This window comes from Epinephelus fuscoguttatus, linkage group LG10 (assembly GCF_011397635.1).
Source record: "Epinephelus fuscoguttatus linkage group LG10, E.fuscoguttatus.final_Chr_v1".
NCBI classification, from domain to species: Eukaryota; Metazoa; Chordata; class Actinopteri; order Perciformes; family Serranidae; genus Epinephelus; species Epinephelus fuscoguttatus.
In genome coordinates this window covers 13,756,242-13,774,970 of record NC_064761.1, presented here as the reverse complement: position 1 = coordinate 13,774,970, position 18,729 = coordinate 13,756,242, and the positions used below count along the sequence as shown (strand labels likewise).

The 18,729-nt window shown below is 40.1% G+C and overlaps 1 protein-coding gene across 4 annotated transcripts in view; it reads right to left on the bottom strand.

The window, feature by feature from the left end:
* Positions 1–2,606: 2,606 nt before the first annotated feature.
* nfic (nuclear factor I/C) overlaps positions 2,607–18,729 on the bottom strand; it is a 55,974-nt gene continuing 39,851 nt past the window's right edge. For 2 of the 4 annotated variants that reach the window (XM_049589066.1, XM_049589068.1), the window contains exon 12: positions 2,607–14,140. In XM_049589066.1, coding sequence (XP_049445023.1) covers positions 14,016–14,140 — 125 coding nt within the window. In that variant the 3' untranslated portion in view covers positions 2,607–14,015. Of the gene's footprint in view, positions 14,141–16,607; positions 16,811–18,729 lie in introns of those variants that run through there. The other 2 variants (XM_049589067.1, XM_049589069.1) reach the window with 2 other exon arrangements.

Sequence of the window (18,729 nt, the reverse complement as noted above, 5' to 3'; positions counted from 1 at the left end):
CTGACAGCTCTGTTTGCACAAGGCTTCTGTCTGTCTGATAGTTGGTGCAGTCATACAGTGTGGTGCATTTTCCACATAGGCGCTTACGCTTACCAAACTGAGCCTAGTTATCACCGCATTGTTGCTACTGCCCATTCTTGTATTTTATCTGTACTTACTTATTTTAATGACTGCACACAACACACCATTTGATCTTTATCTGTGTCAGTGTTTCCAAAAAGTAGTTTGGCTATACATATATATAAATGTAGAGTTATTAAAAAAATCAATTCTTTAATTCAATCATTAAGTTATAATTTTATATTTAGCAGGTTTTGATATACATACATAACAAGTAATGACACATAATGTAATGACAGTGGAGACACTTTTCACCAGTTGCAATGGCTGATGCAGTTCTTACCTTCAATGCCTGTGTGTGTGTGTGTGTGTGTGTGTGTGTGTGTGTGTGTGTGTGTGTGTGTGTGTGTGTGTGTGTGTGTGTGTCATCACAGCGAAATATGGTCCTGTGACACCAATTGTAGAGGGAACTACCACAGAAGTTGTTTGTGAATACTTTACTAGTGTTTATATATCTGTCCGTGGACAGATTTTGTCAAAGTGATAATGTTGCAACCATGCAAGCTGCAGCCACAAAACTTTACAGATGTGTAGTTGAGATCAAACTGAACCGATGAGCTTTCCTAAGATGGTTTCTGACAGTTACTGCAGAAATTCTTTGGTTGTGCAAACCAAATGTTGCATCAGCTTTTCGGCTGGCTGGTCTGAGATGATCTTGCTGGTGAAGACGCTGGATGTGGAGCTCTTGGACATAGTGGCAAATTCACAGAAACACCAGAGACAGCTGATGGTAGGGAAATGAACATTCAGTTCATGGGCAACAGCTCTGGTGGACTGTCCTGCTGTCAGCATGTTAATGGAATGTTTCGTAAAAACTTCTGATATCTTTGGCAGTGTGTTGTGTGATCAAACTGCAATATTATAGAGTAGCCTTTTACTGTGATGATCTCAAGGCACACCTGTGTAGTAATGATGCTGTTTAATCACCATCTTGGTATGCCTCACCTGTCAGATGAATGGATTATCTTGGAAAAGAAGTGCTCACTAACACAGATTTTAACAAATTTGTGACCCAAATTTGAGAAAAATGTAACTATTGAGTGCATTAAACTTAAACCTGTGGAAAAATAAGAGCAAAAACAAAAGTGCTGCATTTACATTTTTGTTCAGTATATTTTGCAGCACAATCTTGCTATAAAATTGGGTGGATCTGCTCAAGGTTTCGTGTTGGCTTTGCAGCTTCCTGAAAAGTGGGATCAGACTGGATTTTATCGGGCGTAATTTATTCACAGGGTGTGGTGAAAAGCAGGCATGACAGGAAATAGTTTGGGTCAGGGTTGTAATGCATAAACTGTGCTGAGCTGGAGCTGGGATGGCTTGAGGGTGAACAGTTGTTCACAAAGTTGTAAATGATAGCTTCTTATCAAACACTAGTGATCTCACTGTCTCTACACTATGCTGCTAAACAGTGCTTCTTCTTCTCTGCTGATTGAATGAAACAAGAATGCTGTTATTGATAAGGCCGTGCATCAAACCATCCGACACGTTCTTGGTTTTACTCATAACTCTCTTGAAGTCTGAACACAGATCAGTAAATCCATTACACTTCTGCTGGCCTATCTGTCCAGTATCAAATCAACTACCTGCTACCTGAGCACAACAGGCAGGGATTTAGTAGCTGATACCACACAGATAACAATTCAATTAGATTATACTAATGTTTAAACTATGATGTCTAAACATTTGTTTGTGTACCACGCCTCCTGTTAAAGGTGTTCCAGGCACATCCCACTGGTAGGAGGCCCCGGGGTAGACCCAGGACATGCTAGAGGGACTGTATATCTCATGTAGCCTGGGAATGCCTTGGGGTCCCCCAGGAAGAGCTGTAAAGCGTTGCTGGTGAGAGGGATGTCTGGGGTGCTTTACCGTGACCTAGCCCCGGATAAGCGGATGAAAATGAATGGATGGATGTATTTCACTCTTAACAATATAAACAATCAGTATTTACTGAATTAGAGTTCAGTCCCACTCCTTCCCTGAAATCAGCCGGATGTCGGAGAGCCTCACGATTTCAATTTCTTTTTCTTTTGAATGCAGCTTTACAGTCCATTTATGTGCCTAGAGGCTAGTTGATAATTGAGCCTCCTTGTAATGATTATATTGACTGTGCTGTTTCACTATCTGTAAAAGATCCCGGTGAAGACCCTGTGCTTAAACTGACATTTGGGGCTTTATTTTCCCACAGGCGTGAATCTGTATTTCTCCTCTTTACCTTGCAATTGAGTTTTCAGAGTGGTACAATGCTGTCTCTGATTGAATTACAACAGCTGTGCATAAACTCTCAACCTCATGGATCTGGCAAACTGCCCTCGCTGGATCATATTTCAAGTCTCACCTGTACCTGGGCATGGCCACACCACCACCATCTGTGTTTCAATGCAGATCTGTTTGCTGTCTGATCACCCGCCAAGAGCACAGGCAAGTCTCCACAGTCGTCATGATATAAGCAGATATGAATAAAAAGAAAAAAACAGGAGGTCTGTTGGCTGAGTTGTGGTATAGCTTGTTTATTAATGGTATATTTTTGCATAGGGAAACATACTCATTTCCAGTAATGAATTCATCAGCACTTGCTGACAGCAATGGCTAAATATGGTTATAATGACATATTATCAAAGATGTTAATATCCCCCACAGCAGAACAACATTAGGCCGGAAACACTGCTGTCACTCAAACTATGAGACATTCAAACAGGAAAGGAAAATCCAACCTTGATCAGACAGCTGTCAGTCCATGACTTCTGTTTAAAATGGCCATGAGAAGACATAACTATGCCACAGTGCTGACATCATTTCCTGTCCCTGTCTAAATGCAGTCTTAGAGGAACAGTTTACGTCATGCAAATAAAGGTTGATTATTGACATTAGCTTCAGCGGAAAAACACCCAAAGGAAAAAGTACTTAAAGCTCTTGTTAAAGCTGCTACAAACTACATCCAGTCCAGAGCAGCAGCCCTTTCCACAGTTACCATCTCAGCGCTCCAGCTCTCCCAGTCTGAAAAACAAATGGCCCATACCTCATCTATTATTTTCTTATACTAGGATACCAAGTCATGCATTATTCCGTCTTTCTGATTGGCTGTCAGGTGTCACTTAAAATCAAATATTAAGTTAATCAGTCACGTTAAGTGAGAAAGTTCTGGTATAGTCTTTAATGTGTTCTTTGGGAAGCATCCGTGGTGTGATAATGCACTCCGAGGTGTTCCAGTATAGAAAACAACAGACTTACGACAGGGGGCGCCACTCTGCTTCACCTCAACCTTGTCTTTTATTTTGAGGTATTGGGGGATTTCATCATATATCACTGATAATCAAAGATTTAATGTTGGTATCCCATAGCTTAATGAATGATATAATGTCCTGATGTCCTGTTAATGTGAAAAGGACTGTGGTCTGTGTGGACTGTAGTCATGCAATAACTGATGAAAGCTGTTCATGCCTATGCTCTCTCTGATGTAAGGGATATATATCTGGAAGCAAGCAAAGCAGTCCTTTACTATAATATCTGAAACATTATGAGAAATAAAAATTCTTAAAATATGAGACTGCATCAAAATGTTCTCTGAGAAACAACTCTTTCGTTCATTACAAACTGTCTTCAGCACATGGAGTAAACGGTGTGCAGAAGCAATGTACCCGAGGATACAGAGGGGAATCAATATGGCATCACTGTCACAGGAAACTCTACAAAATCTGATTTTCAGTAACTAAACAGAGGTTTTCCAACGGCTGCGAGTCTGAATTACAGAAAGGGTTTTGAAGGGCCATTAAAAAATAAAATTCAAGTAAGAAACAGCAAAAAGAAACATATATTGGAGTTACAAGATTTTCAGGCAACAGCAGCAGTGGGGTAGAGTATTGAATAACATTAGTAGTTTATAGAAAAGAGCCCTCTATGAAAACATCCCCAGAACCACCCAAAACTGAACTGTTCATATCATTTCCATCTCACATAGCATTCAATTACAGATCCCATCAACTGCAGCTGCTAAGCTAACAAACAGATATCCCCACCAGCCATACTACTGTTCGGTAAAAATTACAGCTACTTACAATACTAACTATGACCCGCCAATCACAATCTGATTCTGATATGATGCGTCTTAACAGGAGTCATCCACGAACATTGTTTGGTTATTTTCTGCTTACAGTGCTGACAGTGGTCAGAACAGCACTTGGTTTGTACCACAGAGCAAAGAAAAATCTAGAGGGAACCCAACACCAAAATTTACCCCAGTGAATAACAACTTGTTAATTAACACGGAGCCAACAAATTTAAAGGATCGTTGACAATGTTCTTTTATAGGAACTGACCATTTCTATTGTGCACATTTCCACATAAGTAAGCAGGATTTCTGATTTTTCAACAAACCCTCAACAAAAACCTACAATCATATCAACTTAGCAGCTTAAACCAAGTTCAACACGCCACCATGTGGTTGGTTACTTTATTAACACTGGGGTACTCATATCATGCATGGCTCCAAATTTAGGCAACGTAAAGGTGTGGTAGTAACACTAAACCGTAAGGTACATATATCCGAAGTCCCAACTAGGACGAAATTAGAAAGTGCTAATGAATGCATAGTTAAATCAGCAATCGTAAAGTAGATAATAGATGTATATTAATGAGCCATATTTAACAAATTGTTCCAAGAGCAGATTAAGGAACTTCTCGCTGGATCACTATACTGCTAATGCTTCAATACTATTCACATAATACTTATTTAAGGAACTCTTCACCCCCATATTGATTATTTGTATATCAATCACTAACCCCAAATGTTTTTACTGCATGCCTTTCATGAACGAAGAATCCAAAAATGGAGAAAGTTTTTGCTGAAATAAAGTAATAGGGGTCCAGCATAGCATCAAGCCAGCATAACATCAAACAAACTCACACAACTCCTGCATTATAGTCCAAGTCTCATTTATCCAGTCGTATACTTAGTATTTCCCAAATAAACTTATTATCACTAACCCTAACCAATTAATGATTTATTTAGTTTTAACTAAGTTTACCTATCGCTAATTTTAACTATAATTATTCTTCATAATGCATATTGCACTCTTCTGCTGGAAGTCTTTAGAGAACAGGTTGATGTGCACCGAGGAAATGGTGCTGGAAATGCCAAACTGATCCTCACCATTTCTGTTTTTTTTTTTTTTTTTTTTTTACATTTTTTGCAATGTCCCCAGGTAAGGGTTCTGCTGTCACTGACCCACGCCTGTCTCTTCCTGGCCAATGAACAAGCTTGGAGGCTGGATTTCAGTGGAATGCACCTGCAGAGTTCAAATTCATGCTAGCCCAGGCACGTTACTTGTCCGTGCGTGATACGGTTTTTTGCAGGAATGTTTAGTAACAATTTAAAGAAACTGCATGTGTTTGAGAAGTACTGAGCATATGACTGGATGAGACTTGGATTATACTGCACAAGTTGTGGGAGAGTTTGTAGACATGTTTTAATACAGTTTTGCTGTTGTTTAATGTGGCCCCCATTTACTTCAATTCATCAGGACTTTCCCTTGTTTTTGGATTCTTCATCCACTGAGGAGGCATGCAGGAAAAACAAAGTTTCTTTTGCGAATTCAATGGTACATGGGGTGAATAACTGATATGCAAATAATCATTTTGGAGGTTAAGTATCCCTTTAATTATTAATCAGTTAGCATTAAGTTGCTGATTTGTTCCCTACTCTGTCTTTGGTAACCTATTTGTGAAGTGGTATCACCACATCTTTGAGCTGCATTTGGAACATGACAGCCTTTTTCTAGTGCAACCCTGAAAGGAGGCGAAAAGAGGACAGAGCTTTAGTCCCTGAACATAATCCAGCCTAGGTGTACAATACAGAACCATGAACGGTGAATCCACTGAACATTATTAATAATCTGTCAGTGTTTCCTCTAGATTTTTTCTTCAACTCTTTGGGTTGTTTTATGGCTTGTTACCTCAGAACCTGCACAGCCCACCTCCACTAGTCAGAGCTGGTGATGTTCTCAATACTGAGCAGCACCAGCCCTCAGGCTGAAGTGTGTCACACGACCATGTAGTGTTTGAACACAACATGTACTGCAAAGCACAGCATAAAAAACAACACATAACTAGCAGTTAAACGATAGGCACTGCTTGTTGAAATCTTTTTTTTTTTTTTTTTTTTTTTTACAGTTTCCATGCTGTTTACCTGCTGGTATATTAGAGAGCAGAGAGAGTGATAAGTTTGCATGCCAACGTTCTTTGACCCGAGAGGAGGACAATGTGACGTGCACTATTTTCTCTCCAAAATAGAGTTTTTTGATGAAGACATTTTTCACATGTTTGATTTGAGATGGGTAATTTACCAATGTTCTGAACACAGTCATTATTGTTATTTCCTCAGTTGGACTTCTAACTTCACTTCTCACAAGAGTTGCAAGAAATCTCCACTTTGATTGGCAACAGTGTTGCCATAGTTACCGAGAGCTGCATGGTATTATACCTCACCTGAGCCGGTTTGATCAAATTGTATTAAATATTGCATTTTGGCCTGGCGGTGGTATTTTATGGTACATTTTGTACGATTTGTAGAATGGGATGAAGAGACGTCACACTGCACAGCTGACACACCTTCACAACACAGTGTTAGTCTTTCACTCAGCTGGCTGGTGTTATTCAGGGAAGCTATTTGGCTTTCTTTGTGCGTGTTCTGCTGACAGATTGCTAGTCATTGACAGAGGGAAGAGTAGAGAGGAATAGAAATGAAGAGGATTCACATGTCATAACCATCTCCAACACAGAATCAAACCTCCCCTGACAGCCAGGAAATAAAAACTGCTTTTAAATAGTGCTTCCATCATTTCCACGAGTTAAGTTTTAGAATTCAAATCATTTTTTTTATCTTGGCTTCAGGTAGAACTTCTGGTAGATAATATGAAGCAGTAATAGGATTTCTAAAGTACAATGTGCTCAGTAATGTTGGGAATTAGCTGGAGGAGACACACAAACCACGAAGCCACTACATCAGCCTTATGCTGCGTTCCAGACAACTCAGAACTGGACACTGTTTCCTACCAGAAAAAATACGAAACGATCACAACACATGATGGTGTCTGTTACATCATACATCAGTCTTCCTCTGTTTCATTTACATAATGCAAGGAGAGTGCAATTGTGTACACACTTGCCAAACAAACATCAGTTTGTCAAATCTGGCATCGTGCACCTGGTCCGTTTGGAGGTCGGAAATTTAAATCGGGACATTCAAACTTCTGACTTTGACTGGAACGCAGCATTACAATACACACAACCTTTGCATGTCTAACTGTGATCTTTTTTGAGTTTCGTAAGAGAGGTGATAAATGGTAATTAAGCTTTATTTGTTGTGTTGTGCAGTATTAAATTTTAACTGGAGAGACTTTAGTTGTCCTTCATTCTGTCTTGACTTATTTTACTCTAAAAGTGACTTAATATTTTTCTGACTTTTCTAAAAGGTTCCTATAGTGCATTTGCTAATATCATTATATCTGATTATATGTTATCACTATCTTGCTGCCTGTAGTTCTAAGTGGCAGCCATGTGAGTACCACAGTTGTTACTGGTTACACAGTCTTGAATGTATCGCCATGGTCATAATTACAGGCAAAATATCACTGATTGAAAGAGGGAGTGCAAACATGAGATTATAATTACAGCTTGGCCTTGTATCTATGAATCTAGCTCTTCAGTGGACATACAGTAAAGTTCTGAATTAATGGCTCCATCGAGCAGCTCCTGGTTCTGATTCTGCACTGCTGAACGGAAACAAAGACAAACAAAATCGTTTCAGGTATTTATCTGTGGTCATTATTGTTATTTTAATTCTGAATTTAGTTGTCAAATGAAAGACAGAATCCTAGTGAAACGTAATCCTGTCAGTTCCTTCAATTTGTGCATTAGAAAAGAGCATGATAATCAATATATATACTTATAAAGCACCTTTCACTTTGACTCATAATTTCCAACAGGACTCCTGAGTCCTGACAAGAGGGTCCACTGAGTTACCACAGACCTGACCCAGTATGAGTGAGGCAGGTCTGGTCGGGTCACGTTGTCCTGCTTCCAAAGCCTCAATATTATTCTAAAAACGTTGCTGCCACCTGCTTATCAGCACAACATCAGTGTCTGTTACTGTGTACTTAAATCTGATCCAGGGTCAGCTTTTCCCAAACACTGGCTGTTATTAATATAATTCATTTAGAGGATCGTGCAGCCCTAGTGGAGGTATGCATTCCAGCTCACCCTAACTTAACTTGACTTTCAGGATTGTCTCTCTCCCACTTCACCTTTCATCATTCATCATCACTCACATGGCTGAACTTCACAAGCAGCCCACACACAATCTTTCCCATTTCATGGGTCCCTTACTCCACAGCTTGGCCACCATCTTAAGCGAGCCTAAATAAAATGCACAAACATGTCAGACTTAAACATTCTATACATCCTTTTTATGACAGACAAGTCCATGTTGTACATATTTTAACACACACTGCTGTGTTTAAAACTATAATGCTACAAGCAACATAATAATAACTCAAGAAATAACTAAAAAATGACCTAAAAATTTTAGTTGAATAAGAATAGCGTTAAGTGCATGCATCCATATAAAACTCATCTATGGCCGTTCGTAGTATCTTGACACACATGATTCGTCACATGGTCAAAGTCATCATACAGGCAAATGGACGGTGTTCTAGTGGCCAGTCATAGAGCTGCAGAGCCTTGAAGCCCAAACCTGAACCTGTTTAACATGTTTCCATTAGATGGGACTGAGTGGCTTGGCCACACTGGCTAAACGCCTGACAAATACTCACAATATAGTAGTAAGACTTCTCCCTGCAATAAATACTATCAATGTGTTTGCATGTATTTAATACTTAATATTAAAACAGGATGTAGACAGAGCTGAAAACAGCTTCTGTTTGTATTGTGAACATTTAGGCAGGACTTCAGGCAGACTTCACGTTCAGAAACAACCTGTTTGCTTTCGCAAAGTGCCATTTTTCAGATTCACGGCAGCCATACTGTACACTACGATAGTGTTTCATTTACAACACACACTGGTGTCCACATTTTGGGACAACACACGTCTAGTTCATTTTCAACACTGTGTCACAGACAGCAACACTGTCAATGTCCACAATCACAGTAACACATACACACGCACACACACACACACACCTATCAGCCAACATCTCAGCTTCAAACAGCAGAGCCACTGAACCAGATCAGCTCTATGAGTGCAATCAACACCTGGTTATGACGGGATGATGTCACTGAAAAACCAAAACTCAGAGGAACAGTCTGACATTTTGGGTGATACAGTTGTTTTCTTATCCAGACTGAGATGATAGCATGTCTGTGGGTTCACTTCATTCTTGACCTTGGACCAATATGCACTAGATCAGATGATCAAAATGTCAAAGCATTGGACTTTGGTTATGTGATACAGGTGTTGTATCTGAATGGCTGATTGTATCACTGATGCCATCCTTGAAGCGAGATGCAAATTTGCAAATCTTTGGATGGCGAAGGACTGACTCGCCCTACTGTACACTTCCTCTGATTGGCTAGTACTAGTTGTCTTTGTTGGTTGGATTGGTTAGGTTTAGTCAAGAGGAGTGTGGTAAGAATGTCAGGGTCGGCCAATCAGAGGTAAAACAGTATGGTGGGCAGTTCCTTCACTAGCCTAGGATTCGCACATTTGAAACCACGATAATGATTTAGATCTCCCCTTTATATGACCACTTGTTATCATGTGACTAAAGTTTCAAATTAAAGCCACAGGATGATACTAGAGCCAACTCAATCAGCTGATAAAACCTGTGAAATGTGGTTGAATGTAATGGGAAAAGGTATTAAATGGGCCTTGAGTTCAGATTACGGGGTCCTTATCTTAGCTTAGCACAAAGCTAAGCACAAAGCTAAGCTAATAGGGCAAACTGTAAGCAAAATATATGTTTTGTGATGCTGTACCAACTCTCAAAAAACAATCTAGATTTTTAATTGTTTACTTTTTTTTGTTTTCATAGTGAAGCAAATGTTAATTCCTTTAGGTGCATTAAAAATCACAATATATCACCTTGTTTCCAGCAATATATCGAATCGTACATGCTGATACAAGCCAAATATGTCTGCACTGTGTGGGCTGAGTGCCTGGAGGCCACTGGACGATACAATGAAAGAGATATCATCCTTTGCATGTGTCTCTGACTAGGGTAGCAAACAAGTGTATTAACCAAAATGACAGACTTTTCCTTTAACGTTGTAAAAACAAACTGCTGTGTCTTTAGTGGGATGGTAGCAGAGGATAAACCCAGCCTCTGCTCGAGCTAATGAAAGCTTTCTTTGAGCTTACACTCAATCTAGTATCTCAGCTTGCAGTCAACACACTGCCACTGTTTAACCTAAAACGGTGTACCTGCTACACTGGTTAATGTCAAGCAATCACACATGCAGCTTTTTTTTTTTTTTTTTTTTTTTAAGTGCTACCAGCTGTACCATGAAAAGTATGATCACTTTTCCATAATGTATTATTGTTCTTTAACTAAAGGCAAGGCACATAATGTGTTTTATGAAATATCGTGCAAAATAGAAGTTTAATAACAGGGCTATTATTAAAATCTAAAGAAATAGAGAGCCCTTCAATCCACTGCCGTCTGATGTAGTACAGAGTACAGAGGGAGGAAGGGGAGGAGGAGGACGAGGAGGAGGAGGAAGAGCAGGATAAAGAGGGAGAGGTATCATCAGTTTGAGCCATGCATTCATTAGGTCAACACAGCGACCAGGGCAGCACCATGCAGTATACATCAGCTTGAAGCCAACTTTAACCAAACCTTAAACCTCGCCCTACCAAAACCCAGCTCATATCAGCACCTTCAGTATAAAATCTGAACCCCAAGTAGACGATAACACTAACCCCAAACCCTGGGAAAGGAAAATGAAAAGACACGTGAGTTCAGAATGAACGCAAACCCAATTATAGACACGGCCTGACTGCACACAGAGTCAACGGAAAGACGCAAATTCTAGGCAGCAATAAATCACATGGAGATGCTCCTGTGTTAAAAAAATATCTCACTTATTCCAACACAGTTTGACACTAACATCAAAAACAAAGAGACAAGAAGAAAAACTGGAGGAAAATATGAGACCAAACTGGAGTTCCTGCTGATTTCGGAGTCGTCACACAAACGCACACACAGATGCAAACTAGTGAGGCCGTGTACAGTCTGTTTGTGTAGACCCACTTGTGACCCCCACCACGCACTCCAAATTTACTCTGTGAACCTTGAGGGGAAAGACAAAATGTTATCTTTGACTCCAGTAGGTTGCATCTTCAAAGGTGGTTTTTTTTTTGTGCTCCCACAGATGTCTGCTTTCTGCCCGGAACGATAAAATAAAAAACCAATGAATCAATCCAATATTTCCACAGACACTGCTCTCCTCCTCTTCACTTGATTCACATCAGGTCCACAGCAGTGGTTGGAAATACTGCATTTAACTTTGGTTTCGCCCTTGAAATACATTTTATCTTCCAAAGCAGCTGGAAGACACGTTTTTTATAAAACAAGTCAAATAATAATGTCTTGATTTCCCCCTTCTCTTTGCCCAGGAAATGCACATGACCAAATCAATTAGTAACGTCTTCAGACTGCAGAAACTCCAGCGGTCTAATTAATGTGAATAACATGAGATGAAAATTTGCTTGCCGTTCAATCTGCACCTCAACACAGAAACACCAACCCACATCCCCAGGCAACACATTTCAACAGTCTGCTTTATAGTTACAAAGCCTGGGAGGTTAAAATATGGCACAGATTATAAAATATTAGCTCCTAAAAAATCTAATTTATATTCAGTGTTTTTCATATCCAGAGAGATGGTGCACGAAATTAGCAAAAGGCCAGAGTGCACACATTCTACTACTGTTGCATTTGGAGTTTGCGTTGAATTTCACATAACAAATATCAACGATGAGATACGGTTTCATTTGATACTGCTTCTGCATTCAGATCACACAGACTGGGTGGTTAATATCCCTTAAACTGGACAGGGATTCATGTTTGGATTCTATTAAATGCTGACCTTGTTAAACGTTTAAGAGGATTATAATCGAAGTTAAAATGCGGCATGAAAGATTTTAAGCCATTAAATGTCTTTCAAAAGATTACAGACTAAATTAAGCTGTGACAAGCCAGAATATTGCTTTGCCTCACTAAAGCACTGTCATAATGCAAATACTGTGTCATGGTTGGACACAAAAAGAGCGAGCAAACTCTGGTTTTTAATGCTTGATTTGTTGCTTGTTGCCAGTCGGTAAACCATCAAGGTTTGACTTGAAACCAACCCTAGCACTGTGCCTAACCTGTCCATGTGTTCATCTGAACCCCAGCCCAAACCCTACTACTGCCGTTTCACAAATCATCGTTCAGGTTGGGTTGGGATTTAGTGACAGTTCGAGACACCTCCGAGAACACCACTTATTCTAGAGCTGGACAAGCAACCTGGATTTTGTGCTCAGTTCAAGTCAGCATGCACATGACCTGCTGTCCTCATAACCACCGACAACTTCAAGGAAAACACAGTACAGCCTGCCAGCTTGGTAACATGCCACAATATTAACTTAATCATAGTGCAATGCCCGCTATATCTCTCTCTAATCTACCTACATACAAGTACAAACCCCGTCACTGTGTTCTCTGAGACACAAACAAAATCTACACAACACCTCCTCAAAACAGAGCAGGGATGAGTGTGTAAATGCAGGAACCATTTTCACAATCTGACACACACACACGCAGACACACACACACGACACACCACACCATGCTACAGTTTCGAACACGCTGAGTTCAGCAGTCAGTTTACTGCTGGCTGTGCTGCCACGTGATCCTGGTTTTAGCGTGTCCTCGCCGTTTCTTTGAGGCAGGTGCACGTCTCCTCCAAACACTGTGCCTTTGGCTGTTTGGATAACTACTGTCATGACAAAATGATCAGCATCTGAAGGGGGAAGGAAGCAGCAGGATATTCATGTAAAAAGACGCCCTCTGCTAAACACAGTCGCACTGGGGCCCAACTCTACACTGGTGTCCAACTGTAGCATTGTGTGTTGTGTTGGAGGAGGCTTGAATATAGCTCTTATTCCACTATTACTCGTTGTTTTCTGATAAAAAAGCACAATCAGTCTTAAAAACATGAGCTTAGCAAAGCAACTTAATGGTTTCAGGCTGATGATTGTCAATAAAAAAGACAAAGCCTCTGTCTTTTGGTGGGAAGAGAGAAAAAAAACTGCTCTGAACTCTAAATTTTCTTATCAATAACACAATAAAAAGTGCAAAAGAAACATTACATATTAACAACAGGATCTCTCTCTAGTCGGTTCAGAAAAAAAGGGAGGCTTATTTGCATATATTATAAGCAGCACCTGCAGCGGAGAGGGGCATTCTGGGTGTTGAGGGGGGGATGAGGTCTATGTCTGTCCCAGGGAGGAGGCCTTATACTGGATTTAGTGTAGAGACCCAGGGTACAGGGGTAAAGGCTGACATCCATTCCAGGGAAACAGGCCTCATCCTGGGAACATGGTTAGGTTACAGGCTTCTTAGGATCCGGTGTGTTGAGGCCTGGTTCTGGTCTGCAGTTCATCTGGACCGACCAGACATCTGCGTCGCTCCGTAGCTTTCGCTTGAAAAAACACACCTCGCGTCAGTGGCCATTTGTGTGAACCATTTAGTGTCACATAGCATAGTTCAATCTGTGGCTGCAAAATGGCTGCGTGAGAGCAGCATCCTTCTTCTGTCCAGGCTGTCTCTTCTGGGTGCATACAAATATAGAAATATATCACACTGTATATTTATATATATGTATGACCGCATGTTATGCTTCTACAAAGCGGAATATATTTTTCCTCTGGCAATGTCTTGACAACTTTGTTTCCCTTCCTCCAGGACAGTACTGTCGTGACAATCAGCTTTCCTCCAGAGTCCACTCAGTTGCCCAGATACCAGGACTGGAACAGAGACAGAGACACAGTTACCAACGACTTACACACAAGTAAAAGACTTTATCAACTATCTTGGGTCAAATATCGGTAATTAAGGACATTGTAAATTATATTATTCATGATTTTATAATAAAAAAGGCTGTAACCCTGTATCAGGACATTATAAACAACACTATTAATCAGCAAATGTACTTGCATAAAATCTCTTTATAAATGCCCTTTAAAATTAGAGTGAGTAATTATAAAGATATTGTATGTTTTATTGAGATCATTCTTAAAAAAATTCAAATCCCAACTGAAGCATGTGTAAATAACACATCTACATATTTTATGATGTCTCACAGGCTCAAGTTATTCTTAATACAAATAAATATTAAACTGATTAGCTCTATTGACTATTGGTTGAACTGAATCTTATGAACAGTCCTGACTTACTTGATCACACATTTTAAAAAAAGTAACTTTTCTAATTTACTTCAGTCAGTAGCATTGATACCTCCTCTGGCATCCAACCAGGCGTTAAATCACCCAGCTCAGCTCATCAGCCATTAGCCCGAAGCTTCATCTACTACAGGCCATTTACAGCAATAGACTCCTTTATCGATCCCTGATTGATTTTTGCCTACAATACAGCATACACACATTGTCTTTCTGGTGAGAGACTAATTCCTGCAGACATGATGGTCAACTCTTAACCCAAACTGTAATAATCCCTGTAGGCACTGACCAATCATGTCAAAGCAATCAATCAAATTACAACAAAAACTTGAGTCATTTGCTTTTGCACAATAAGCATGTCCTATGTGGACATCTTAACATTTAAAGGCCCCTACACCATGCAGTTTGGGGCCGTCCCAGATTAAAGTCAGGACATTCACTAGTTGTCAACCAAAACTGCAGCTCCAACATCTCACTGTGAGACATCTCAACTGATGGCTGATTTACAGCTCTGGAACCAGAAGACAGGCTGTGTCAAAATTCTGACAGTGTCAAAAATGTAAGACCGACAAAAATGTTCACAAAATTGCTGCTGCTATGACCAACCAGTCGGAATATGGCATGAGCTGATGCAGACACAGTAGCAAACTCTGACATTGTGCACATACCAAATGTAGATACAATATTGTCAATGTAATTATCTACAGTATTCTTAGCACCTGTTCTGGATTAATTTAAAATGCCGGTATTAAGTTCATTTTTTTGCTACATTTTCAAACATGACAGCAGTGTCGATTGATAGTTTGAGTTTATTTACAGTGTGCCTCTGCCGTGCCACAAAACTGAAATCATACAGTACATTTTTTACTTTTATACACTCATCTGAGTGTGACATGCAATGAACCCTCAAGAATTCAGCATAAACTTTGCATTGCAGTGCTTTTTCTCTGATTGAACATGATGAAGCTGCTTTGTAGTATTTTAAATTAAGGGGCCTGTTTCACCAAATTTGCAAAATGAAACCTGTTCTTTACAACATAATTACCTCTACCATTAGGTTTGACACGTTTCACTAATTAAAACCAACATAAATTAATTGAAACTGAGCCTGGATTTCAATCACATTAAATATCACTAACAAGTTGTGATTAAAAACCACTAAGAACTTATCTTAGGACTTGTATTGAGCTGTGACGAAGTTCAGAAATACACGGAACAAAACAGAGAGGCAGAGAGACAGAGATCACAGAGACACAGAGAGGGAGACAGAGAGGACTTCTGTCTCAGCAGTATTAGCTGAGCTGGTTCTGGATCAGAAGCACTGCAATGCAGCAGCAAAAACACAATCCAAAGATAACACAGCTCTCTTCTTTGATCAGCATATATTGTGTACTGTACATATGTTTCGTAACACCCACACAACCTATTGATATAAACACCCACCTGAATCTGTACGTACCACCTTCACTGTGTACCTGCTGTAGCCACCCATCTACAGCACCCACATACCTGCAACCTGCCACTTACTGACCCACTCTCACCTACATTACAGCTGCCTGACTGATATAAGGTTTCACAGCTCAGCCTTCTGACTGAGGCAGATTGTCCCTGTCAATGTTCATTTGCCAACCCATGTTTTATTCCCGGATAGATTTGAGGTTTTATTTGTAAGTCAACTTTGTTCCCTGTCAGAGCATTTAGACCACAGAGAGCTGAGTTTTTAATTGGAAGCTATTGCACCCCAGAGAGTGCCAGTAGAAAGAGAAAGCATGCTCTCGCTTAGATGAGTTCAATAATGAAACTTTTAGAGGAAAGCAAAGCAAACATGAAAGAGCAGCTCACAAAGTCTAGAGTGGATGTGTGAAGTCATCTGCAGTCATCCTTATTTAGCACATAATTTAACTAATGTTAAAATATGGTGGAATAATCAATGCTGTGAGCACCATGAAGCAAATGTTAATCACCTCTTTTGGTTTGGTTGGGTCAACTGAATCCTTCTGACTTGATCCTGCAGAGTCAAATGAACCATACTAACCTGGGCTTGGTAGAGTCCACCTGGGTCTCGAGGGGTGACTCCAACGAAGGAGGTGCGATTGGCAGGGGGTGTCCCAGGGGCCGAGTATGCTGAGGGTGTTTGCGTTAACAACATCAGTCTCATTGTGTCCTCATAATGCCATGTCACTTGCAAAGTTGCATGAGGCAGTGCTTTTAACAAAACCTGTCCATATCACAAAGGAGCTACAACAGAGAACAGCATCAAAGTGAGTCACTGATTTATCCTGTCTTATACAACTCTGATTTAACTCTGCTGTCTGTTTGATCACTGCTGCGAAATAAGGTTACTTCTTTTCACTTAGCCTGCTGTTATTTTAAATTGGAACCAAGGAACAACAAAAGACAACAGAGTCAACAGACCGGATGTTAAGTCTACTTTAACTGGAGTGCTGCCCAGCTCTCTTATTGCAAGTAGAAAAATAAACTCCACTCAGCTGATATGTTAACATCTGTCCTGAAAGGTATTCCAGATTGTGCAAAATTTGCAATACCTGGTACGATCTACTGCAGGAACTAACAAAATATAATGTAAGGTGTATCTATTATCACAGTTCTGCTTTTTTTCTCCTCTGTTCCCTGCTTTCGGTACGAGTTCCTGGACTACATTTTGGCTCCTAGACCCCCTTTACACCTTGCATTATAATGTGTTTTGGGTGATCAGATTGCACTCGGGTAGTGCTCGATCACATGACGTACAGGAGTACAAGGACCCAGAATGCATTGAGGAGGGATTGGGATCTTACCGGCCAAATTGCCCCCAAAGGTGGTCGGGTATGCACTGTGACTACATCGCACAGAGGTGTAAATCTAATTGCATTTTCAATCGACAAACAACAGCTACGTGGGTGGAAATGTAATTGTGCATGGTAGCAGCCATGAGCTAGTTAGCGAGGTAAGCTATTACCAAGAAAGTAGCAAGAAAGCTTGTGGATATTCAAGACACTTGTGGTGACTGCTTTCAGTTTGGTCCAACAAAAGTATACAAGCGAAACTTGTAAAATCATATTGTAACTGAGTCATTTCATTTGATGTGGATACAAGATGCATTTTGATGCAAGGTGTAAAGGGGGTCACAGGGGTTGCCAGCAGAGCTTTTGATAGTGACTGGTCAAGCAGTTGTGACATCACATCACAGTAAGACTGTTACATCAAACAAAACAGCTCACCTTTTTATTTATGGAGCAGAACTACTGATACTTAAAGACTATACAAAGAATAAGGGATCAGTGGGCATTCAGCGATTCATCTCTGTTTAGAGGAACAAACTGGCCTGGGGCCGCCCCAGCAGGGACCTGGATCGTCTTCAGAGTACAATCTTGTATCTCATGTTTATGTAACATGAAAGAAAATCAATCTTTTGCAGTTGTCACTTCATCCATTACAGTCTGTCCCACAACCGTTTACTCCTCTCATCTCCCAAAAATACTATCCAAAGCTTCAGAACAGCTACTAAATGGACTTTGAGGTTGGGCTGCTTTGTCAGCTGCTCTTTCCAAGGCCAAGAATGAACTTAAGAAATGTGCATAATTATATTTATATGACATATCTGAGTTGTAATGACGCACTCGGCTGTTTGTGAACAGTGGAAACACAAAGAGAGCCTTTTATCATAAGTCTTTATATTGTACAAAACAACATTCCTTCCCTGATTTAATCTTAATAGAGATAAAAGCTATTCACAATGCTTTGCAGCACTTACAGTGATACTGAACCTGTGTAGAATGTGAATGTAAACATAAATCCTGATAATGCTGCTCAGCACTTATCTAAGCTCTGTTTTATCTGTCGGCTGCGTCTGGGCTTAGTAAGAGGAACACTGCACTGTAAATGGAAAGGAACAGTTCTCCTTGAAAAACCAACACTCCAGGTTTACAGAGGCTTCTGTTTCTATGCATTCATCTTTAAATTATAGAAGGAGACATGTCGACAGAGGATGGATATGCAAGAAGCCACTCAAAGATATCTAGAATTCTGAACTACTGTAAAAAAAAATACATATGTCTGTAACAGAAGAATTAAAGAAAACTAGAGCAAATTATTTTATATCATACGTATTATTTTGTAATTAACAAGATGAGAAGGTTGTGGTTTGTGTCAACAAA